The following is a 20549-nucleotide window of genomic DNA, read 5'->3' as shown; positions in this document are numbered from 1 at the left end:
CTGAAAAGACAGAGACTCGGATTTAATTGGTTTAGGGTAGGGCACAAGCATCAGAAATTTTTCAAAGCTCCCCCAGTAACTGCTATGCAGCAAGAATAGAGAACATTGCTTACGCCTTGGATCCTTCCATTTCCTTATATTCACTCTTCCTTCTCCAGACTATACCCCATTGGTAGCCACCTGAACTACTTTCTCAGTAGCATCTTTAAATCCCTGTAGCTTCATCATTCCAAGAAACTTATTCATTAAAACCCAAACCCTGGATATCAAGGCCATGATGCACTCTACTCCGTAGCTGAGCACTGCCAGAGAAAGGCCCCCAAACCAGAGTAACACTACAGTTTCTCACCAATTTTAGCTGGGTTCTCAATAACCATTTTTTTCCTCTCTGGGACAGCTTTTTCTTTTATCCCCCAAATATACCCCTAACCAAACTACTATAAACCTTGAAGAAATAGTAAAGATTGTTAATTATATTACATTTCCATCCCTGAATGCATAGTTTTGGATATTCTATGTGACAAAGTGGGAAATATGCATAAAATATTTATTCATATATCAAAGAACAATTATTATCTCAAGAGAAAGCACTTGTGTACTGAGCTACAAGCTAAACTAGCTGCAACTCTTTGAGAACTACCACTTTTACTTGAAAAATAATTTACAGAAAAACTAGAATTACACAGACGTGGGTATTTGACATTTTCTTAAAAATGAACAAAGTGAATCTCCCATTTCAAGGAAAACAACACACAGTATTTGTTAACAACAATAAAGTTTGAGCTTTCAAGTGAAGATTCAAATTTTGGAAAACTTATATTTGCTACATGACTTCCACAGCTTCTCAATAGTTGGTAGTTCAGTACTCTTAATTTGTAAGAGTTCATGAATACAAGAAGTTAAATAATGATATCATTTAAACAGGAGCTTAAAACTACATTGTATTTGGAAATGCACAAAGTAACACTTGGTTAAACTGTCCAAAGAACTGTAGAGTCAAAAACTACCTACATGCAAATTATGACAAAAAAGAGAAATCTATTTTGGTGGTGGTTATCAAGGAAAGCTCTATATAGAAATAAAATCTGAGTTGTGACTTGAAAAACTGGTAGGATTTAGAAGTGAACAAGGCATCTTAGGAAGATTACAATATTTATATATTTTTTAAGAGAAACACTGTCTTCTGGTATATTTTTATTATTTCATCATATATTAATTCAAACTCCAAAGTAATATTTTAAGATCCTTGAAGGCAAGGGGTCACATATTACAATTGCTTGCTGTCTGCTAGAGAGATTATTAGCACATGGACAAATTTAATATATTGGACTACTTGGTTGGAAAAATAAGATTATTAACACAGAGAGGAAGCAGAATGGTAATAATGTAACTTCTAGGTTAAATCTTAACTCTGGAACTTAGCTAAATTGCCTTGGGTAATTTATTAAAACCTCACTGATTCAAACTCAAATACATCAAGTTTGGGGATTACCCTACAAACATGCTAACTAAAAGTACCACAGATAACTAATGATTGGAGAAGAAATGAGAATTTGTGCTCCTGTTTTTAAGCTGACCTTGTTATTTTTCATGTTATTTTCAAATAACTGATGCTATTTACATTTTTTGCTTCAGCAAAATAAATTTATTAATATATATACAAGGAAGATGACACAAACTGTATACAATTGTATTACTCAAAGAATTTTCTCTTTGAAGTGTTTTAATATGGCAGACATATTTTTAAATATTTTCAGTATAGTACACTATAACCTATATTATTGAAATTTAACCCACAATAGCACTGTAATAGCAAATATAATTCCTATTTATTCCTCTTCAGATATTCTAAAATATTGCATTATTTTCCTTCCCATCTATTTACATTACACATTTCTCCAGTCACCCTGATATTATCTTCTCCTTTCTACAAACACACATACACACACTCTTCCCCCTTCATTCCTATAGCCTCATTGACAGTAATAGTAACTATGGCCACTAGAGGGCAATAAGTATACAAAGATAAATGTACTTATCTATGATGAATTGGGAGTCACAGTAATAAAATTAAAATCTGTATCATCACAAATCCTGAAGCATAGGCAGTTAGACTTAAATACACAATACACTTCATACTCAAAAATTATCACAGAAGAGTATAATGGTGCTCAAAAAAGGAATTCCATTTTCTCAATAAGCATTAAATAAAAAAATAAGCCTAATTCCCTTACGGATAGATAGTAATATTAGAAATCAGGATTTCTGGGCTGGGTGCAGTGGCTTATGCCTATGATCCCAACCTTTGGGAGGCCTAGGTGGGAGGATCACTTCAAGCCAGGAGTTCAAGACTAGCCTAAGCAACACAGCGAGACCCCATCTCTACAAAAATAAAAAATTAGCTGGGCATGGTGGTGCACGCCAGTAGTCCCAGCTACTCAGGAGGCTGAGGTAGGAGGATCACTTGAGCCCACGAATCTGAGGTTGCAATGAGCTATGATGACACCGTTGCCCTCACGCCCAGGCACCAGAGCAAGAGAACCAGTCTCAAAAAAAAAAAGAAAAGAAAAAGAAATCAGGATTTCTTAATATTATCCGCAGAATAAAGAAGATCAAGGGGAGAAACAAAGAGAATTGATTTCTTCAAAGTCTTCCACTATCACGTTACAAAAACAATGGACTGAAAAACAAAGAGGATTTACCAACCCTTTCTTCTATTGAAAACCAAGGGAAAATGTTACAGGTATATTATTAGAGGGAGGAAAACAGTGACTATAGAGATAAATATACCTTCAGTTCTTTTCCCACAATTAAGAATGCAGGGGAAAGAGAAGTTAACAGTCATTAATTTTTGACGTATAATATTACTGTTTTTTGCACAATGTAAACTCAAATGAACCTACCTGATTTATTAAATACTTTATATTTACTTATACTGACATTACAAAACTGCAACACTCATAAGGTCAACATTTTTTAGCAAACCATAATTTTCTTACCCTCATTGGATGTATATCAGCATAAGGAGGTTTTCCTTCAGCCATTTCTATAGAAGTAATACCAAGGGACCAGATGTCAGCCACACAGTTATAGCCTATTTCTTGAATTACCTCAGGAGCCATCCAAAATGGAGTTCCTATCACTGTATTGCGTTTTGCCATTGTATCCTGCAATAACATTACACAGATATAAATACTACTACGAAAACACAATGGAAATCTGAACACCAAACATATTCTTTAAAAAAACATGTTAAATCCTCAAATACCATAGATTATATCTGAAATTGACAATTTTGCTAGGATCTCAATGAGTTATAACATGAAATATTTGGAAATCTTGAATTCTGAAATAACCAAGAGTCCACAAGTAACTTATCTCCACTACTGATAACATGAAATATTTGGAAATCTTGAATTCTGAAATAACCAAGAGTCCACAAGTAACTTATCTCCACTACTGTCACTAAAGACACTTACTAACAATAGTACTATAACAATAAAAGCTAAGAAATGAACCAATGTAGCTTCCCTTTTAGAACACTTAAGTGTTTTGATGATAAAATCTATTTTCATATTCAATGTCCCTTAAACTGTAAATTAAATAATACTCAAATTTGGCTCAATTATAGCTCCTTCTCCACAAAAACAACGAAGTTATACACTTCTTTCCATATCCCCAAAATAAGCTAGAAAACATTAGTCACAATCAAACCAGAACAAATAAGTCAAAAGTGCTCCCAAAATTATTAAAGTTAACTTGGGTGAGAGATGAAAAATTACCTATGGGTACAATGTACACTACTTGAATGATGGGTACACCAAAAGCCCAGACTCCACCACTATACAATATACACATGTAACAAAATTCAACGTGTACTGTTTAAATCTATTAAAATTTAAAATGAAAAAATTTTGTTAACTGAAAGGCATGGAAGTAGTAGCAGGGCATAAATTTTAATAGAGAAGTAAATGTCAAAAAGATAAAATAAATGAAGTTAACTTACGGTTAATTGACCAGCTACTCCAAAATCTGCCAATTTTGCATGGCCTTCTGTATTGAGGAGAATATTTCCAGCTTTTATATCTCTGTGTATTTTTCTCATAAAGTGCAAATATTCTAGTCCTTTCAATGTAGATTTAAGAATGGTTGCAATTTCGTCTTCTGTTAACTAGAAAGAAATATTTATAAAACTATAAGAAAATACTACGTTAAGTAAACTCTTACAAAAGAGTACTGGTGACAAGTACTTCTTTCTAATGACCATTAAACCTTGAGGAAAAGCCTAACAGGCAAATAATCAAGAACTCTTCTTGCCCCACAGTATGCTTTGGCACTCTTATTACACACTTTACTGATGATTAAATTTCTCTTTTCTTTAAAATTATCAATGCCATTCCTAAAGCACAGAACACACCCGAAGAATCAGCCTGACCTTAAGAAATCACTATTTCCCAGGTCTTCTAACACTGAAGTGGCACTATCACAGCTATCTTTCCTGAAAAAGTAAATTCAGACACTCTTTCCTGCAATATCTTCAATTCTTGATGTAAATGAAAACCAACGGCATTACATAAAGGACAGGAAATGAGGGAATATGGCTTGCCATGTGTTTCCTGCATGAAGCATTTACACCAATGCCAGTTCTCTTGCTTCTAGCCAGGTCACTCCTAACCCACCCAGTCCTAGAATGCTGACCTAACACTGAGAACCCAAAAATAAAAATGTCAGAGAAAGATTAGGAAAATGGAAATACAAGCAAAGGCTATCAGATAAAAGAAAAAGGGGAGAGAAAAAGGCCGAGGAGGAGAGGGATAGAAAAGGAAACATTCTTTACAGTTGCAGCAGCAGAGTCACTGCTACCTGTACCCAGCATTGCACTACAAGTTTTGCATGCATTATCTCATTTATCCTTATAACAATCCTATAAGGCAGCATGATATTGTAAAATATTAAAAAAGAAAAATTTGTTCTTCTTCCCAGCTTCCTGTCAAAATAGCTCCTAAAACCCCTGCAATTTGCTGAGTGATAAGGATGAGAGGGATCATATTTTGTCATTCATTATAAGCCTATAAATAAGCCAATAAATAAATAAGCCAATAAGTAAGCAAATAAATAAAAAAAATATTTTAAGCCCCTTTCAAGCACACCAGAGTTTATGCTGATGGGGTAAATCTTGATGGTACCCTACATAGCTTCAGCCTGGGGGCTGGTTGCCAGAGGAACCAAACATGTGATCAGAAGTTTGGAAATTTCAGCCCTATCCCTGACCTGTAGAGAGGGGAGAGGGCCTAGAGATTAAGTTAATCACCAATGTCCAAAGACTTGATCAATCACGTCTACGTAATGGAACTGGCAATAAAATCCTTAAACAATGGAAAATGCTCGCATGGAGCTTATAGTCTACCTACAGGTAACCGGATTAATTGATATTTGATGATAATTTCATACAAAACAAGATTGCACAAGAAAGTATCACTGACAATGGCTATGAGGACAATAACAGAGAGCTCTTGAAAGACAAGGACTGAGAAGCTACATTAGATTAGATATCCAAGAAGACCTAAGAGACAGTTTTTACAGAAGTCTAAATCATATGAGGGAGCCAACCATATGAATGGCTATCTTGTGTTTGTGTAATGGGATCACAACATTACACAAAAAAGGAAGGTGGAGATAAAAACATCTTGAGAGTCACTGAAGATGGCTGACTAGAGAGCACAGGACATTTGACTCCTCCACAAGGAAAAACAAAATAGCATGTAAATAATCACACTTTGAATACAACATCAACTCTATTCAGCTGAGAAAGGCATCAAAGGAGAGAAAGGTAAGGTAGACAGCCTGGCAGAGATTGAATGGGAGCTCTTCAGTGCAGAAAAGGGTTAGATGCGAGATTCCCCAGTGGTCCATATTCTCACCTCAGACACCTATAATCCCAGCCATTGGAGAGTACCTCAACCCCTGCAATCCCTGAGACTGGCATAGGGAGCTCCCTAGAGTCCACAGGACTGCACAGCTTCAAGGAAACTCATACTGGGTCCTATGCAGCCCGCAAGTCACAAAGAGCCGCACCACGGGACCATTATGAGAGCCTAGCCTCTACCAGACTGCATCCTGCCCCAGGGACCAACAGCCTCTGCATCTCCATATCCCTGCAGCTGCACAGACACATGCCCGTGTCCACCCAAAAGGCTACAGTGGTAAGATGTCAGTTGAATCCAGTGGACTGGAAGGGTCTCCAGCACTCTAGCCCACACAGTGTCCTCCATGCTGGGGAAAGAGTGGTGCACCACACCAGGGAGGCTGCCCACAGAAAAAAGGGAGACAAAGCACAAGCTCCACAGAGCCTGAAACCCACATGCCTGGGGTGGCTACTACAGCTACTACATATACCAACCCTGAACCTCCCAGCGGCACAGCCACAGAGCATAAGCACATGCCCTGAGGAAAGACCTTCCCTTCCCACTGGCCCCACTGCTGCTGCCACCCAAGCACACCACCCAGGGGATGGGAATTGCCTCATCCTGCTCACCATGCCAGTGCCAATGCATACCACCAGGGGGCCTAAGGACAGGCCTACCTGGCCTGGCACCATCTGCACTAAGTGCCCAAACATGTCACCTGGAGGCCCAGGAACAATCCCACCCCATCAGTTGCCCCAGGAGCACATACAAACCATGAGGGGAGGTAATAATGGCCCCAGAACAACTGCTGCCACACTAGAACACCCTTGGGAGTTACCCTGCCTTGCCCACCACAGCCTATGCCCATGTACCACAGCCTACGCCCACACACCCCATCATGGGGCACCTGAAAAGAGACATGCCCCACCTGGTACCACTCCCCCTGTGCCCAAAAACACCACCTGAGGGCCTGAGGATTACCCTTCCCCATCAGTCACCCTGGACACACATGCACATCACCAAGTGCCCTAAGAATAGGCCCAGAAAACCTGCTGCCAGTGCCCAAGCATGCCATCTAGAGGCCTAGGGATTTCCTCCCCACTGACCACTACCAATGGCATCTGGACACTCCTGCTGGGGCCCTAAGGATGGGCCAACCCAGCCTGCTACCATGACCACAGCTGGAACACACTAGCACATGACCCTGGGGGCCTGGGTACTGGCCAGCCTAGGCCGTCACAGCAAACACTAACACCCATGAGAGCCTCCTGGAAGCCTGGGGATTGTCCCACCACAGCTACTACCATTGCCCACACCATGTACCTTGCTCAGGGGGGCCTGAGGACTTGTCCATCCATTCAGCCTAACACTGCCACTACTGGCACCCAAGCAAGCTGCCTAGAGGCCCAAGAATAAGCCCACCTGGACCCATGAACACTGGTGCCCATGTATGCCACCCAGAAGGTCAAGAACAGGCATGCTCAGCCCATCATTGTCACCACTGGGACCCAAGAATGAGTCCACCAGTGTCCCGTCCCCAGCAAAACCTGACCACATCCTCCACTAACAACCACAGCCTAAACCACTGAGGAAATCAAAAATACCACTGATTGTGTTTACAGGTGAAGAAATCATACAGAGACTACAATACTGAACACATACAGAATCAAAATGCCCTTCCCAACCAAGACCATAGCTACAGTTACAGAAAACAAAAATTCCCCATATGAAAGTCAATCCAAAACTTTAGAAGTAACCGTTGCACCTGATACCCAGATATCAATGAAAGGACACATGAAACATGAACACGCAAGGAAATATGACATCTCTAAAGGAACAGAATAATTCCCCAACAACAGATTCTAGTGGAAAAGAAATTTTTGAATGAAAAAGAACTCAAAATAATAATTTATTTATTTATTTATTTTTTGAGACAGAGTCTCACTCTGTTGCCCGTGCTAGAGGGAGCGCCGTGGCGTCAGCCTAGCTCACAGCAACCTCAAACTCCTGGGCTCAAGCGATCCTCCTGCCTCAGCCTCCCAAGTAGCTAGGACTAAGGCATGCGCCACCATGCCCGGCTAATTTTTTTTTCTATATATATTTTTAGCTGTCCAAATCATTTGTTTCTATTTTTAGTAGAGATGGGGTCTCGCTCTTGCCCAGGCTGGTCTCGAACTCCTGACCTCGAGCGATCCTCTCACCTCGGCCTCCCAGAGTGCTAGGATTACAGGCGTGAGCCACCGTGCCCAGCCCTCAAAATAATAATATTAAATAAACTCAAGGAGATACAAGATAAATAATAAAAAGAAATCAGAAAAACAGTTCAGGATATGAATGTGAAATTGACCAAAGAGATATCATGAAAAAGAACCAAACAGAAATCCTAGAACTAAAGAATTCAATGAATTAATCAATCAATAGCTCAACAATATATTAGATCAAGCAGAAAAAAGAATTTCAGTATTTAAACACATATACTTTGAAATAACCAAGTCAGACCAAAGAAATAGGAAGAAAAACTAAAAAAGAAAGCCCACATAACAGCAACACCATAAAGCAACCAAATATCATAATTTTGGGTGTTCCAGAAGACAAAGAAAAGTTTAATAACATAGAAAACCTATCTAAGTAATAGCTGAAAATTTCCCAAGTCTAGCAAGAGTTTTAGAAATCCAGATACAGGAAGCTCAGAGAAACTCCAAAAGATACAACCCAAAAAGGCCTTCTCCCCAGCACGTTATAGTCAAACTGTCAAAAGTCAAAGACAAAGACATATTTCTAAACACAGCAAGAAACAAGTATCTAGTCACATATAAGGAAACATCCATCAGACTAACAGGAGATTTCTCAGCAGAAATGTTACCGGTCAGGAAAAATTAGGATGATATATTTAAAGTGCTGGGGGGCAGGTGCAGAACTTGTAGCCAAGAATACTAAACCCAGTGAATTTATCCATCAAAAATAAAGAAGAAATAACTTCCCTGACAAACAAAAACTAAGAGAATTCATCACCATTAGACCAGCTCTGCAAGACATGATTAAGGGAGTTTTACACCTGGAAACAAAAGGATAATATCCACCATCATGAAAACACATTGAAGTATAAACCTAACTGAGAAAGAAAACACAGATGAGTAAGAAAAAGGACTCAAGGCAGGGCGCAGTGGCTCATGCCTGTAATCCTAACACTCTGGGAGGCAAAGGTGGGAGGATTGCTTGAGGCCAGGAGTTCAACACCAGCCTGAGGAAGAGCAAAACCCCATCCCTACAAAAAATAGAAAAATTAGACAGGCACAGTGGCACGTGCCTGTAGTCCTAGCTACTTTGGAGCCTGAGGCAAGAAGATCACTTGAGCCGAGGAGTTTGAGGTTGCAGTGAGCTATGATGATGCCAATGCACTCTAGCCCCAGTGACAGAGCAAGAGCCTGTCTCCAAAGAACAAACAAAAAAAAGGACTCAAAGGTTGCCACTACAGAAAACCACCAAACCATGAAGATCAACATTAAGAGAGAAAGGAACAAAGAATACGCAAACAACCAGAAAACAGTTAACAAAATGACAGAAATAAGTCCTTACATATAAAGAACAACCTTGAATATAAATTGATTACATTTTCTACTTAGAATACAGACTGGCTAAATGGATAAGAAAACATGAACCAACTATTATGCCGCCTACTTACTTCATCTGTAAAGACACATACAGACTGAAAGTAAACGGATGGAAAAATATTTGATGAAACAGAAACCAAAAATGAGCAGAAATAACTAAACTTACAACAGATAAAACAAATGTTAACTCAAAAACAGTAAAAAGAGACAAAGAGGGTCATTATATAATGCTAAAGGGATCAATTTAAGAAGATGATATAACACTTCTAAAGAGATATGCACCCAACAGTGGTGCAACCAGATATATAAAGGAAATATTATTAAATCTAATGGGAAAGATAAGACTCCAATACAATAATAGTTGGGGGACTTCAACACCCTACTTGGCACCAGACAGATCATCTAGACAGAAAAACAAGGAAACACTGAATTTAAACTGCACTTTTAGGCCAGGCTCAGTGGCTCACACCTGTAATCCTAGCACTCTGGGAGGCCGAGGCAGGAGGATTGCTTGAGGTCTGGAGTTCAATGGTGAACAGTCTGAGAAAGAGGGAGACCTCATCTCTACTAAAAATAGAAAAAAATAGCCAGGCATGGTGGTGAGCGCCTCTAGTCCCAGCTACTCGGGAGGCAGAGGCAGGAAGATTGCTTGAGCCCAGGAGTTTCAGGTTGCTGTGAGCTAGGCTGATGCCATGGCACTCTACCCTGGCAACAGAGCAAGACTCTGTCTCAAAAGAAATAAAAATAAATAAATAAATAAACTGCACTTCTGAACAAATAGACCTAAAGAGTCATTTATAAAACATTTCATCCAACAGATGCAGAATACAAATTCTTCTCATCAGCACATGGAACATTCTCCAGGATATACAACATATTAGATCATAAAACAAAGTCTTAAATTTTTTAAAACTGAAATAATCTCAGACTACAATGGAATAAAACTATTAACAGAAATCAAAGCAAGAGGAACTCTGGAAACTATACAAATACAAAAAATTAAACAACATGCTTCTGAACAACCGCTGGATCAATGAAGAAATTTAGAAGGAAATCAGAAAATTTCTTGAAACAAATGAAAACGAAAACATGATATACCAAAAGCTACGGGATACAACAAAAACAGTGCTAAAAGAAAAATTTAAACCAATAAATGCCTACATCAAAAAAGTATTATAGAAAGATTTCAAATAAACAGCTTACTGATGTACCTCAAGGAAAAATAAGAACAAACCAAAGTAAGAAAAAATTAGTAGAAGAAAATAATAAAAATCAGAGCAGAACTAAGCAAAATAGAGATCATAAAACAATACAAAGCAGCAACAAAAGAAAAAGTCATTCTTGTGAAAAGATAAGCAAAACTGATAAGCCACAGCTAGACTAACCAAGAAAAAAAGAGAGAAGACCCAAATGAACAAAATTAGAAACAAACAAACAAAAGGAATTATAACTGATACGACAGAAATACAAAAGATCAGAGACTACTATTATGAACAACTACACACTAACAACTGGAAAACCTAGAGGAAATGGATAAATTCCTGGACACATACAACCTACCAAGAATGAATCAGGAAGAAATTAAAAACATAAACAGACCAGTAACATGTAATGAGATTGAATCAATAATTAAAAAAACTCCCAAAAAGGAAAAGCCCAGGACCAGAAAGCTTCATGGCCAAATTCTACCAAACTTATAAAGAAGAAATAATACCAATTCTAATCAAAATACTACAAAAAATAAGAGAGGAAAGAATTCTTCCCAATTCATTCTGTGAAGCCAGCATTATCCAGATATCAAAACCAGAAAAGGTCACAACCAAGAAAGAAAACTAAAGGCCAACATTCCTGATGAACACAGACACAAAAATCTCTAAGAAAATATTAGCAAAATATTAGCAAAGCAAATACAAAAGCACATGGAAAAGATAATAAACCACAACCAAGTGGGATTTATACCAGAAATACAAAAATGATTCAACATATACAAATCAATAAATACATCGCATCAACAAAATGAAGGACAGGAATCATATGATTACTTTAACTAACACAGAAAAGGCATTTGATAAAACTCAGTATCCCTTTTTTTCTTTATTTCAGCATATTATGGGGGTACAAAAGTTTAGGTTATGTATGTTGCCCTTGCCCCACCCCCAAATCAGAGCTTCAAGCGTGTCCATCCCCTAAACGGTGCACATCACACTCATTATGTATGTATACACCCATCCCCTCTCTCACCATCAGCTCAACACCCAATTAATGTTATTCCTAAATGTGCTCTTAGGTGATGATCAGTGAAACCAATTTGGTGGTGAGTACATGTAGTGCTTATTTTTCCATTCTTGGGATACTTCACTTAGTAGAATGGGTTCCAGCTCTATCCAGGAAAATACAAGAGGTGCTGTATCACCATTGTTTCTTATAGTTGACAAGTTCTCCATGGTATACATATACCACATTTTATTAATCCACTCAAGTATTGATGGGCACTTGGGTTGTTTCCACATCTTTGTAATTGTGAATTGTGCTGCTATAAACATTTGAGTGCAGATGTCTTTTTCATAGGATGTCTTTTGTTCTTTTGGGTAGATGTCCAATAATGGGATTGCTGGATCAAATGGTGGATCTACTTGTATCTCTTTAAGGTATCTCCATATTGCTTTCCACAGAGGTTGCCCTAGTTTGCAGTCCCACCAGCAGTGTATGAGTGTTCCTGCCTCTCCGCATCCACGCCAACATTTGTTTTGGGACTTTTTGATAAAGGCCATTATCATTGGGGTTAAGTGATATCTCATTGTGGTTTTGATTTACATTTCCCTGATGATTACAGATGTTGAGCATTTTTTCATATATTTGTTGGCCATTCTTCTGTCTTCTTCTTTTTTTTTTTTTTTGTTGTTGTTGTTGTTGTTGAGACAGAGTCTCACTTTGTTGCCCAGGCTAGAGTGAGTGCCGTGGCGTCAGCTTAGCTCACAGCAACCTCAGACTCCCGGGCTTAAGCGATCCTACTGCCTCAGCCTCCCAAGTAGCTGGGACTACAGGCATGCGCCACTATGCCCGGCTAATTTTTTTATATAGATTTTTAGTTGTCCATATAATGTCTTTCTATTTTTAGTAGAGACGGGGTCTCGCTCAGGCTGGTCTCGAACTCCTGACCTTGAGCGATCCACCCGCCTCGGCCTCCCAGAGTGCTAGGATTACAGGCGTGAGCCACCGCGCCCGGCCCATTCTTCTGTCTTCTTTTGAAAAATTTCTATGCATGTCCTTTGCCCTCAGTATCACAAAAATCCTCAACAAACCAGGCACAGAAGGAACATACCACAACATAATAAAGACCATATATGACAAACTCACAGTTAATATCATAATGAATGAGGTAAAACTGAAAGCCCTTCGTCTAAGAACTGGAACCAGGCAAAGATGTCCACTTTCACCACTCCCATTTGACATAGTACTGTTAAGTCCAAGCCATAGCAATCAGGCAAGAGAAATAAATAAAAGACATCCAAATTGGAAAAGAAGTCAAATTATCCCTCTTTGCAGATGACACAATCTTATATTTAAGAAAAACCTAAAGACTCCACCACAAAACTCCTAGATCTGATAAAAAAGTAAAGTTACAAGATACAAAATCAACATTTAAAAAAAATCAAAGCATTTCTGTATACCAATAACAAACTAGCTGAAAAAGCAATCAAGAAAGCAATCTCACTTAACAATAACTACCCAAAAAATAAATAAATAAATAAATACCTACGAATAAATTTAGCCAAGGAGGTGAAAGATCTCTACAAGGAAAACTACCAACCCTGATGAAAAAAAATTTAAGAGGACACAAACGAATGGAAAGACATCCCATGCTCATCAATTGAAAGAATTAATATTGTTTAAATGACTACATTGCCCAAAACAATCTCCAGATTCAATATACTTCCTATCAAAATCCTGATGTCATTTTTCACAGAAATAGAAAAAAAAAAAATCCTAAAATTTATATGGAACCAAAAAAGAGCCTGAATAGCCATAGTAATTCTGAACAAAAAGAAAATAAGCTGGAGGTATCACATTACCTGCCTTTAAAATATATTAATCATAGGTATTATAAATTGAGATATGCTGTAAAGGTCAAATATACAGCAAAGATGAAAGCTTATACAAAAAGTGACAATGTAAGATATGTTATTAATAATTTATATATTGATTATCCACTTAATATTTTATGTATTATTTTATATTAATGATTAATGTTAAATATATTAGAAAATGTTATATAACATATAAAATATTATTTCATATTACATGTTAATATGTTTAATACATTATGAAAATTAATTTCACTTTTTCTTTTCCTAATGTGGCTATTAGAAAATTTAAAATTACATGTAGCTCATGTTATGTTTCTTTTGCACAGCACTGTATGAGAAAGAGTCCACATGAGCAGGGATCTTTGTTTTGTTCATTGATGTAGTCACAGTGCTCAGAACCAAGCCTGGCATACTATTAGCACTCAGTAAATAATGAATGAATGGGTAGAGACTTGATACAAAAAGAAAGGCGATACCCTCAGCTGATGTTCCCAATCTTTCTAAATTAGTGGTGTGAAGCCAAGGGGGGTGTGGAGGGGATGGGAGTGCTGTTTAGAGTCACCACACTGCACCACTGCAGATGATGTGCCAGGTGATGGTACTGTCATATGTGCCTGGGTTTTCTCCTCTGTCCTCATCCCCTATTCTTTGTATAAGGATTAAAGAGCTTGAGTGTTACTGTTGCCCTATATAGACACATCAGATTTCAGGAGTTTTGCAGGGCTTTGCCCTTAAGGAATATGTGAACGTGTTAGTTCACATATCAAAAGCTGTCTCGCCTCAGGAGGGCATCTCACCGATCAGTAGCGCTTTCCATGGTGACACTGTCTCAGACCTGTTGGCTTGCGCCTGACGTTTCTGTATGGGGCCACAGGTTGAGAACTGATCATAGAGTGCCCACCCGACAAACACCTATGGCTAAAAGCAATTAGCCTAAGGGACAGTTCCTGCTTCACTCCTGACTACCTGTCTCAATCAACAAATAACTAGATAAAGAAATATAGAGCCACTATATTTCTGTTTAGCCTTTCTCTTAAGTGATAATTTTATCTTAGGACTTAGAAGTTTGTCTTAGAAAGATTTTGTAACCATTTGCACACATAGATAGAGTTAATTAAGGGATCTCTGAAAGCTCTTGAGAGACTTTTACCCTAAACGAACTACCTGTTGTTATGTAAATCTGCTACCCCTGGCAACCCAATTGCTGTACCAATAAATACTGATGCGGGACTTCACTCATGGCCTCACAGCTCACGGGAATGCTGGAGGATCTCTGGCTCCCCATCTTTATAAAAACAATACTTTCGTCTCTGTGTCTTCTTTTATCTCTACATTCTCTATTTTTTATTTTCTATTATTTCCTTATCCTTTGCGACAACCCCTGCCAAAGGGACCTGATTTTTGCTGAGAGTGTAGCTAACTCCCCGCATGTTACCAGTCCATAAGATTGTGTCGTGTTTAATTACTTCAGTGCTGACCTTTTCAATTACCTAGATTTCAATTTCTATCCTCTTAACATTTCATAATTTCCAACCAATAAGTCACTAATCCTCCATTAATTCTTTGATTTGTTATTTCTGCCTCTGTAAGCCTACATTTCAGAGCTAGACTACAGAGAGTTCAGAATTAAACACACTTTAGGGTCTCAGAATCTGTCTGATTTCAATGCTATAAAGCCATGGGACAAATCCACAGCAAAACTAAATGAAGATTTGCCAGGGATATTATATTGATTCATGAACTGTCAAGTTCTGCTAGATGATTTGAAAAGTCCAAATTGTTTTAGTTGTTCCTAACAACTAAAATTCTCACTATTTGGACATCAATCTATTTGTTCATTCAACAAATAGCTACTTGACTGGCTCTACTGTGCTGATACTGTTCAAGGTGCTGGGTCATGATGAGGAAGCTTACAGTCCCAGTCTTCATGAAGCTCACAAGAATACCTGAGGGCATACACAGCCTGAATTTTGCTCTGAGCTGTTAAAGGTAAAGAGGGCTTTTTGTTCTTTAGCAATAAATCCATCCCCCTACTTCAGGGAGTCAGTATCCTCTTATTTCTTCATATCCTCCTCTAACCAACAAATGATGCAATATCCAATCATTCATTCTAGTACATGAATAGGACTTAATTTAAAATTATTTTAACAACCCATTTGAAAATTAAAGCTCAAAAGCAGTATCCATACTTCAAGCCTTTTAACTTCAATTATGAAATAAAACGTTTCTATCCCTCAATGAAATCGTTTTAAACAACAAGCAAAAAACTACTTTCAAGAACATAGAGGCATATTGTCTTAAATTGTTACATTACTTTACAGTTAATAAAAAGTATTATATGTGATGTCACAACTACTCAAGTAAGCAGAAACACTTATCATTCATTTTTATAAATGAGGAAACAAACTCAGAGAAATTAAGTGATGTGCCAAATGTCATACAACTACTAAGTGGCAAAGCTCAGATGTCATCTAAAGTCAATACTTATTCTATCACACCACTGCCAGATGTCACAAACATAAATGTATGAATTGGTCTTAGTATTTAAAAAAAGTGTTTCAAGGCTTGTTCCAAGGGTAATGTTGAAAATATGTGACAATCAGTAAAGCAAATGTCTAATCAAATCAATTGTCATCCATAATACCAATCAATCAGAACAGCTACCAGTGTTAACAACTGTAAGAACAGACACCAGCCATCAATAAGCAGTAAAACTATCAGCCCTGATTATCAGGCAGAGTGCCTACCCCACCTCAGCATTCCAATTTAAATTAAATGATATGCCAGCCAATCAAAACAACTATATCTGTTCATGAATCCTGCAACTAAGCACAGTCACCTGACTGAAAACTAACCCTTTGTATATTATGGGTGGCTTTATGAGTATTTTATTAAAAACAGATGCTTAATCCCTCTAAAACAAATACATGGATCAATGATTTAAACAGTTTTAAAATATTTGAATAAAAATAAGAAAATCAAAGTAAAGTTCAAATCACTAGGAAGGAAGAATAGTTTCTATTCAAAAAGAGCAAACAATTATGAGAATTTCTTAGCTTTGTCTACATAAGAACTATAAACTTAGAAAAATGGTAACTAACACATTAGGATATAGAATTATTTAGAACATTAAGAGCTCACATAAATCCTTCAGAAAAACAATAAAACCCCAATAAACAGGCCAAAGATTGAATATGCAATTCACAAAACTGAAAAAAAGAGCTGGTTAACATACATGGAAACTATTAAACTGTACTAATTACCAAAGAAAAACAAATTAAAACAATATGGTAGCAATTATAAAATTATGCCATATGGGTCCCAAAGTTGCTAAGAATAACAGCACACGTGGCAGACTTCAAATTTAAAATCATTTGTATAAGTGACCTAAGAATTCAAAAATATTTTCCAAAAACCATTAGATAACATTCATTTACTAAAACATCATTTATGGAACACCTATTCTATGTTAAATTAAAAAAAAAACTCTAACCTAACCTCATGGGGTTCCAATCTAGCAGGAAAGACAGATTTTTAAACTTATAAACTATCATAAAAAGCACTTTCCAATGAAAATGGAACCACAAGGGTGTGCACTTAGAAAAGGAAAGAGAAAGTGGCATTAAAATTAGGCTTTCAATAAGAAGAGTAGTTCACTATCCAGAGAAAGGAAAGACTACCAATAGAGTAACTCAAATAATGAACTAAAGAATAGAAATATAATAGTTATGAAATGAAACTCAGAAACCAAGTAAGGCCCACTTTTCTTCCTTCCATTAGGAGGAGAAAAATGGTGAATATTAATAGGCCAAATTTCAGTTGCACCAAAATATCTTAGGAAATTTGGAGGGATAAATGTTTACCTGATCTCTTTTAACTATCAATGGTATCAAATAAACTTCTGATAAGAACAATATATATCAACATTTAAGCCAGTCTGCTAGTACCGTGTGTCATTAACAGGGAAAAGGAGTAGTAGGAGATAGGACCGTGTATTTATTCAGTGGACACTAGATAGCAGGCCCTGATCTAGATGTTTATTTCATGTCTTTTAGACACATGTTGACCATTTCCTTATTAAAAATAAAAAAGTTATATAGCCATCTAATCTTTGACAAAGCAGACAAAAACATACACTGGGGAAAAGAATCCTTATTCAATAAATGGTGCTGGGAAAACTAGATAGTCACATATAGAAGACTGAAGCAGGATCCACACCTTTCACCTCTCACAAAAATCAACTCAGGGTGGTAACAGACTTAAAACTAAGGTGTGAAACCATTAGAATTCTAGAAGAAAATATTGAAAAAACACTTATAGACATTGGCCTAGGCAAAGAATTTATGAAGAAGACCCCAAAGGCAATCACAGCAACAACAAAAATAAACAAATGGGACCTGATCAAATTAAAAAGCTTCTGCACAGCGAAGGAAACTATCATGAGAGCAAATAGACAACCTACAGAATGGGAAAAAATTTTCGCATGCTACACATCCAATAAAGGGCTGATAACTAGAATCTATTTAGAACTCACGAAAATTAGCAAGGGAAAAAAATCAAACAACCCTATCAAAAAGTGGGCAAAAGACATGAACAGAAACTTTTCAAAAGACAGAAGAATGGCCAACAAACATATGAAAAAATGCTCAACATCTGTAATCATCAGGGAAATGCAAATCAAAACCACAATGAGGCCGGGCGCGGTGGCTCACGCCTGTAATCCTAGCACTCTGGGAGGCCGAGGTGGGCGGATCGTTTGAGCTCAGGAGTTCGACACCAGCCTGAGCAAGAGCGAGACCCCATCTCTACTAAAAATAGAAAGAAATTATATGGACAGCTAAAAATATATATAGAAAAAATTAGCCGGGCATGGTGGTGCATGCCTGTAGTCCCAGCTACTCGGGAGGCTGAGACAGGAGGATCGCTCGAGCTCAGGAGTTTGAGGTTGCTGTGAGCTAGGCTGATGCCATGGCACTCACTCTAGCCTGGGCAACAGAGTGAGACTCTGTCTCAAAAAAAAAAAAAAAAAAAAAAAAACCACAATGAGATATCACTTAACCCCTGTGATAATGGCCTTTATCAAAACGTCCCAAAACAATAAATGTTGGCATGGATGCGGAGAGGCAGGAATACTCATACACTCCTGGTGGGACTGCAAACTAGGGCAACTCCTGTGGAAAGCAATATGGAGATAACTTAAAGAGATACAAGTAGATCAACCGTTTGATCCAGCAATCTCATTATTGGGCATCTACCCAAAAGAACAAAAGACATCCTATGAAAAAGACATCTGCACTCAAATGTTTATAGCAGCACAATTCACAATTGCAAAGATGTGGAAACAACCCAAGTGCCCATCAATACTTGAGTGGATTAATAAAATGTGGTATATGTATACCATGGAGTACTAGTCAGCTATAAGAAACAATGGTGACAGCACCTCTTGTATTTTCCTGGATAGAGCTGGAACCCATTCTACTAAGTGAAGTATCCCAAGAATGGAAAAATAAGCACCACATGTACTCACCATCAAATTGGTTTCACTGATCAACACCTAAGTGCACATATAGGAATAACATTAATTGGGTGTCGGGCAGATGGGAGAGGGGAGGAGGAGATAGGTATATACATACATAATGAGTGCGATGTGCACCATTTGGGGGATGGACAGGCTTGAAGCTCTGACTCTGGGGGGGGAGCAATATACATAACCTAAACATTTGTATGCCCATAATATGCTGAAATTAAAAAAATAAATAAAAAATAAAGCAGTTGACAGTCATTTTCCTAGGTGGACTCTTATTTTCAAATAATCTCTTGCTGTTTTAACAAATTTCATTTAGATAAAAAAACAGCCAATTACCAAAAGAAGCTAGATTTTTATTTGGCAAAAGACAGAACAACTGCTGCCTGTAACTATACAAAATTAAAAGTAGTATCTTTTTCATTTCTGGAAGACTTTTCATCAGTTTGGATGGGCCAATAGCCAACTATTCCAAAATGGTTATATTTATACTGAAAGTACTAAGGGAACAAAAACATGAGAGAGGGTCTGCTTGGGACAGAAGAAGGAGGTAATGTAAGAATTGAGTTCAGTTCTAGGATGGAAAAGTCTTTTTTCTTTTTTTTTAAGAGACAGTCTCACTCTTAACCCAGGCTGGAATGCAGTGGCAAGATCATAGCTCTATGTAACCTTGAACTCCTGGGCTCAGGTGATCCTCACACCTCAGCTTCCCCACTAGCTGAGACTACAGGCGCATGCCACCACACTCAGCTAATTTTCTTGTTGTTTTTTAGAAACAGGATCTCCCTATGTTGTCCAGACTGGTCTCAAACTCCTGGCCTCAAGCAATCCTGCTGCCTTGGCCTCCCAAAGTGCTAGGATTACAGGCATAAGCCACTGTGCCCACTCTAAGAGGGAAAAGTCTTAGATCCATTTTCAAATCACAGCTAATACTCCTTTTAGTGGTATTTGTTAAGAATCCCCTCAAACAAAAAATTTTATCAACAGAGTACTTATGTGTGAATTTAATTAGGTTATCCTCAGTACATTACAGATTTAATTTCATTTCTGTCACTATAAAAATGGGGCAGTATCATTTAAAACCATTTGAATCACATTTTACAATTTTTTTAAAGGAGGATGGTAGAGAGATAATAAACCATGAATGAAATACACAGCAATCAGGGATAGAAATAAGACATTTACAGCTGAGCTAACATATTAAAAGACGGAAGTCTACATCTGGTTTCAATACTGGTATGAGTTCACTGGCAAATTTAAGAAGAATTTCATTGTACAAAAACAAAAAGATGGTTTTGATAGGCTTTAGTCTTCTGGTTACTTTGTTTCCAGAGTCATATGATTAGTGTAATAATATAATACATTTAATATGTCACTGTGAATATGGTTTTGATAAAAATGCACCCACCAACTTGTTTCA

General features: G+C 37.5%; 1 protein-coding gene across 2 annotated transcripts in view; it reads right to left on the bottom strand.

Moving 5' to 3' along the window:
* Positions 1 to 20549, bottom strand: part of STK3 (serine/threonine kinase 3) — a 283071-nt gene that overhangs the window by 197234 nt on the left and 65288 nt on the right. Inside the window, exons 5-6 of one of the 2 annotated variants that reach the window (XM_069466183.1) lie at positions 4007 to 4171; positions 3000 to 3167 (exon numbers count right to left, since the gene is read on the bottom strand). The exons of the other annotated variant lie outside the window; for it this stretch is intronic. Coding sequence (XP_069322284.1) covers positions 3000 to 3167; positions 4007 to 4171 — 333 coding nt within the window. The remainder of the gene's footprint in view (positions 1 to 2999; positions 3168 to 4006; positions 4172 to 20549) is intronic. 2 annotated transcript variants of the gene reach the window in all.

Source organism: Eulemur rufifrons, chromosome 3 (assembly GCF_041146395.1).
Source record: "Eulemur rufifrons isolate Redbay chromosome 3, OSU_ERuf_1, whole genome shotgun sequence".
Taxonomy (NCBI): Eukaryota; Metazoa; Chordata; class Mammalia; order Primates; family Lemuridae; genus Eulemur; species Eulemur rufifrons.
Note: the sequence above shows the minus strand (reverse complement) of the source record. Positions and strands in the feature narration are given on the sequence as shown.